Genomic DNA, 5,603 nt, shown 5'->3' on the forward strand with positions numbered 1-5,603 from the left:
ACCATTCCACTGGTGCAGGTTCATTAATTGTTTATGGTTCATTGAACAAGCATGGGAAACAGTGTTTAAACCCTTTACAATGAAGATCTGTGAAGTTATTTGGATTTTTACAAATTATCTTTGAAAGACAGGGTCCTGAAAAAGGGACGTTTATTTTTTTTCAGAGTTTATTTGGGCTGCAATTTCTMAGGCTGGTAATTCTAATGAACGTATCCTCTGCAGTAGAGGTGACTCTGGGTCTTCCTTTCCTGTGGTGGTCCTCATGAGAGCCAGTTTCATCATCGTGCTTGATGGTTTTTGCGACTGCACTTGAAGAAACTTTCAAAGTTCTTGACATTTTTCAGATTGACTGACCATGTCTTAAAGTAATGATGGACTGTCGTTTSTCTTTGCTTATTTGAGCTGTTCTTGTCCTAATATGGACTTGGTCTTTTACCAAATAGGGCTATCTTCTGTATACCAACACTACCTTGTCACAACACAACTGATGGGCTCAAACACATTAAGAAGTAAAGAAATGACACAAATTAACTTAACAAGGTACACCTGTTAATTGAAATGCATTGCAGGTGACTACCTCATGAAACTGGTTGAGAGAATGTCAAGAGTGTGCAAAGTTGTCATCAAGGTAAAGGGTGGCTACTTTGAAGAATCTCAAATATAAAATATATTTTGAATTTGTTTAACACTTTTTTTAGTTACTACATGATTCTATATMTGTTATTTCATAGTTTTGATGTCTTCACTATTATTCTACAATGTAGAAAGTAGTACAAATAAAGAAAAACCCTTGAATGAGTAGGTGTGTCCAAACTCTTGACTGGTACTGAAAGTAGAAATATATAATATTATATAGCAATACAGAACATAAATACAGAGGCTATAATAGCATTGATCACTGCAAAGAGGACAGAACAGGTATGATAAACATAGGAACACATTTTACTGTACGTGTTTCACCAGGGCCATGAGAACACCCTACACGTTGACTCACCAAAGCAGAACTCAGTCTTGGGCTTCTGTTTCCCCGTGGCCTCGCTCACCTAACCCCAAAACAGAMGAGGAGAAGACAAGAGAGAGAAGATGAGAGTTTGGAATTAGTCAAAAACATTGCCCTTAATAAGTCATCTGTTTTAGGGTGTTGTTACCTTGGAGATATACGTCAGCTGCAGACTCCCGACTGCGTTCGCTCCACTGGGCAGGTTCTACAGGCAGTGATACAACACACCAATGTAATGAACACAGTAACACAACACTCAATATAACAAACACTTCTGCAGGCAGAGATAGTTAAAGACACAGAGAAGCCTTCTACTCCTAGTCTCACTTCCTCTATAGGAGGTGTGTTTCTACTCTGCTAGTGGCGGAACACAACCACTATCTGAACACACTCTGCCCAACTCTGCCTCAGACACATCAGAGATCATGTGTGTTTGTACAGGCAGTATGATGTGCGTGTTTGTGTGTACCTGGGGGTTGTCCATGTACCACAGCAGTGTGTTGCCCTGTGTGTCCAGTATAAAATAGCGTCTCTGGAAGCGGCTGCTGCCCTCTTTCTCCTCGATGTCTAGAAAGCCACACACACGGTTCTGTCTGTCCACGTACGGCATACTGCTGCCTGCTACCACATCACTGAGTAGATGGGGGGGGGGGGGGGGGGGCATGTCACACACACTCAGCAGTTTTCATGTGACGTTATTAAGGCAGCCTAGCTAAGCCTAAGGCCGAGGCTGTGCTGCTAACAGAGGATTCACCACAGCTGGAAATTATAGACTACTGAACAGATCTGCATACAGGCACATTTCATCTGGCCAGCTGAGAGAGAGAACGGGGGGGAGGGGGGGGCAGAGAGAGAGTGACAAGGGAATGAACATCAGAGGACAACCTAACCTAACTGTCAGAGAGACTGACATGTTGAGGACATAACATCATCATGACATCATCTGTGCAGTTATTGCACCTACCTGGTCACATGAGCATACAAAGACAACTTCCCCTCTGGAACAGGCAATATGAACAACATTTTGTTTTAGGAAATAAATAAATAAAAACACACACATGCAGACACACAGCCAATGCTTGGTATAAAACAAATAATATATTTTTGGCATTAAGCATAGCAGTAGTAACCAGTGGTGGAAAAKGTTTTCAATTGTTATACTTGAATAAAAGTAAAGATACCTTAATAGAAAATGACTCAAGTAAAAGTCCCCCAAAAGTATCTGGTTTTAAATGTACTTAAGTACAGTGGTGGAAAAAGTACTAAATTGTCATACTTGAGTAAAAGTAAAAAGTTAATCCTGTACATCAAACCTCTTACATTAAGTAAACCTGACTGCATGATTTACAGACAGCCAGGGCACACTCCAACACAATTGACAAAAGCAGTATTTGTGTTTAGTATGTCCGCCAGATCAGAGGCAGTAGGGATGACAATGCATTATATTGATAAGTGTGTGAATTGGACCATATTGRTGTCCTGTCTGAGCATTTGAAGTGTAACTAGTACTTTTGGGTGTCAGGGAAACATGTATTGGAGTAAAATGTACATATTTTCTTTAGGAATGTAGTGGAGAAAAAGTAAAAGTTGTCCAAATTATAAACAGTAAAGCACAGATACCCCAAAAACTGCACAGATACCCCAAAAACTACTTAAGTATTTTTACTTAYTTACTTTACACCACCAGCAGTAACCAAGTCTGAAATTAGGCTACATGTTGGCATAGATGGAAAACTTAAAGTAGTTATCCATCTTTACAATACATGGTGATTTGTGTGTGATTCCATGCTGATTGTTCCATAGGCCTGATTCGTGTAAATATTTATTTTTGTTTAAATGCACAGTTATTCCCCAAACCGAATGAGGAGATAGATASATKMWKTKWATWMAMWKMATSTATCTATCTATATATGGACACTATCTATCTATCTATAGGATCAGATAGACGGAACCCATCCTGTATCATATATACATTATTTCGTCAGGTGCTCAGTGGGCTTTGTTCCATAGATAAACTGTCTGTCAGTTATTTCACTAGTTGTCGACCCGTATGGATAACTTCGTCAGCCAATAAAGCATGATTTAGCATCAGGTTGAGATGACATGAAAGTTTCATGATTCAATTATCTGCCGACCACAACCCCTCCTTCCCAACAAGACGCGCGCACGCGCATACATACACACGCAGACATAKATTCTGCGAAAACTTACCCGTTTTAGCTGGTCAGTGTGCGCCAGTGCGTCCGAAGTGGAAGAGTAAAACGCGTCTCACCGGGGTAAAATGAAAGTTTATATCCGCTGTTACTCTGAGTTTACATGACATAGCCTGACATCTGAAATGTATGTGTGCAGCACCCGAACACCGCTGTGGCTTCTTTCCGGGTAGAGCTCGCAATTATAATATATTTTCGACCTAGAACCAACCCCGGAAATGATCTAGTCTCTTGCTCGTTGTTACTGGACAAAAACGACATCTATATACCTCTCTGGCATCAACTACAGTAGCCCATGAAGAACTGCGTTGACTTGAATTCTTGACTGGCTCTGATCTCTCGGTTGTTGCTTCGTGTTTGAATTGTCCTCATGACTGTCATTGTGCTCTGCGCTACAATGTAACTTTCTGCAGCAGCTGTCAATTTAGCCAGCAGATCCGACCCGCTTGCTTACAGCTACACTAGGGTCGGACAGGCTTCCTGTGTAGATTGACACATTGGAGCAAGTGAGAGATATGACTCAGAAAACATACCTCAATCCAGGCATGAGAAATGAGTTTGTACTCCAAATTGTCCCATTATCCCAACTGTTACACCAAGACGATTGAACCACTGCTATTAAACCTTGGAGAAACAGTTGGGATCATTTGGAGTACAAACTCATTTCTCATGCCTGGATTGAGGTAACAGTTGGGATAATGGGACAATTTGGAGTAACTGTTTGGATAATGGGACAATTCTCATCCCTGGATTGAGGTACATTTCTGAGCCATGACCCTACTGCAGCTGTAAGCAAGCGGGTAGGATCTGCTGGATACCTTCAACTACTGTAGGGTACAGCAGGGGTGTATTTAATAGTCGGAATCTGTTGCTAAGCATTTTTTCTGTTGCAAAACATTTGTTGCAAAACGTTTTGCAACAGAAACCATTTACTCCAAACGTAAAACATTATTCAACAAAAACAATAGTTTCTATTGGACAAATTCAGGTAAGTCCCTCCCCATTTTGTTTCGTTCCTAGAGTAAACAATCAATGGTTTCCATTGCAAAACGTTTTGCAGCAGACATAAATGTTTTGCAGTGGAATCCGACTAATGAATACACTCCTGGCTAGCCTGGAGGCTGAATGTAAGAGGCTGAATGTATCTCACAGGAGAAAGCATCAGAGTGAGCAAAACAGCACCCCTCTGTCTCTCTGTAGACCATCTATCTGATGCTGTCTGGTCCAAACGAGTATGACATTGTTGCTGGCTGTAGCATTGAATGAAAGGGAAGCCAGTGAGCATTTGGTATTAAAAAAAAAWATATACCAATCAACGTTGAACTAAACTGAGTGAGCTCCACTGTGAATGGTCCTAGCTTATGTAAAAAAAAAAGTGTCCTGGGAAGCCAGCTTGGATTTGGTGTCTCACCTATCATATTGCTTTGAGAGCATACGTCATTAACAGAAACAACTTGAATTGTTGCATATTGTTGTGTTGTCCGCTGGTGGCTAGCTAGCTAAAATGGGCCCTTTCCTAAATTAGCCATGGATGGAGATAYGGATTTGGACTTCTGGTTTTACTTAATTCTCTGAACTGGCCAATGATTATAATGGTGATTCTGATCCAACCATTAATTCCTACATTGTTGTGCCCCTGGGCTGAGAGGATGGAAGTTCAATATGTGCAGTACCTAGATGTAGAAGGCTAATGTTAACTAGCTAATGTTGCCCATGATTGAAAGTTAGACAGGCGAGCAAGCATTTTATAGCGAGCAAGCATTTTAGCCAGGTAGCCTAGGAGAACAAAAAATAAGAGTGTACTGTATGACAGAGTGATAGACCGTTTCGTCAACATGAAAGAGAGAAGGATGGCATTGGTGTTTCTCTAGAAGTAGGTTGAGTCAACATGTTTCTTCTTCCACGAACATGCGTGTAAACAGATTAGAACCATGGACAGCCACATTATTTAGCTTACATTGATTGGACTAAATTGCTTTTGGGATCTTTTAGTTGTCACTGTATTAGACTAAGCAGAGGTGATTTGATGATGTTGAAATGGTGCTGGAATAGTGGAGGCAGCTCCTGTTTTCTTTAACTTGTGGTAACTCTCTGTGGTTCTAAATCAATAGTGGTCCGAAAATGTCAGAAACATTAACTTGCTTAATCATGCTGTAGGTCATGTAACTGCCTGTTACATGCAATATGTGTCGCGGACTTCACCGGGCAGAGGTTGCTATCCGGTATTGTGATAAAACAAAGGTGTGGTTGAATTTATTCTGCCACTGTCTTATTTTCTCTGCCTTTATTAGCCTAAACATCAGTCGTTGTTAAATTATCATCTATGCTACAGAACGGAAAAGTTGCGCATCTTGATTGTTGACCAATAGTGCCCCACAGTGGAGGTGTCA

The 5,603-nt window shown here is 40.8% G+C and overlaps 1 protein-coding gene across 2 annotated transcripts in view; it reads right to left on the bottom strand.

The window, feature by feature from the left end:
- LOC111957940 (pleckstrin homology domain-containing family A member 2) overlaps window positions 1-3,575 on the bottom strand; it is a 30,219-nt gene extending 26,644 nt beyond the window's left edge. The window contains exons 1-4 of one of the 2 annotated variants that reach the window (XM_023979051.2): window positions 3,483-3,575; window positions 1,470-1,632; window positions 1,149-1,205; window positions 995-1,043 (exon numbers count right to left, since the gene is read on the bottom strand). In XM_023979051.2, the coding sequence (XP_023834819.1) occupies window positions 995-1,043; window positions 1,149-1,205; window positions 1,470-1,632; window positions 3,483-3,493 (280 nt within the window). In that variant the 5' untranslated portion in view covers window positions 3,494-3,575. Of the gene's footprint in view, window positions 1-994; window positions 1,044-1,148; window positions 1,206-1,469; window positions 1,633-3,211; window positions 3,406-3,482 lie in introns of those variants that run through there. The other variant, XM_023979052.2, reaches the window with a different exon arrangement.
- Window positions 3,576-5,603: the final 2,028 nt, after the last annotated feature.

Source organism: Salvelinus sp. IW2-2015, linkage group LG33, assembly GCF_002910315.2.
Source record: "Salvelinus sp. IW2-2015 linkage group LG33, ASM291031v2, whole genome shotgun sequence".
Taxonomy (NCBI): Eukaryota; Metazoa; Chordata; class Actinopteri; order Salmoniformes; family Salmonidae; genus Salvelinus; species Salvelinus sp. IW2-2015.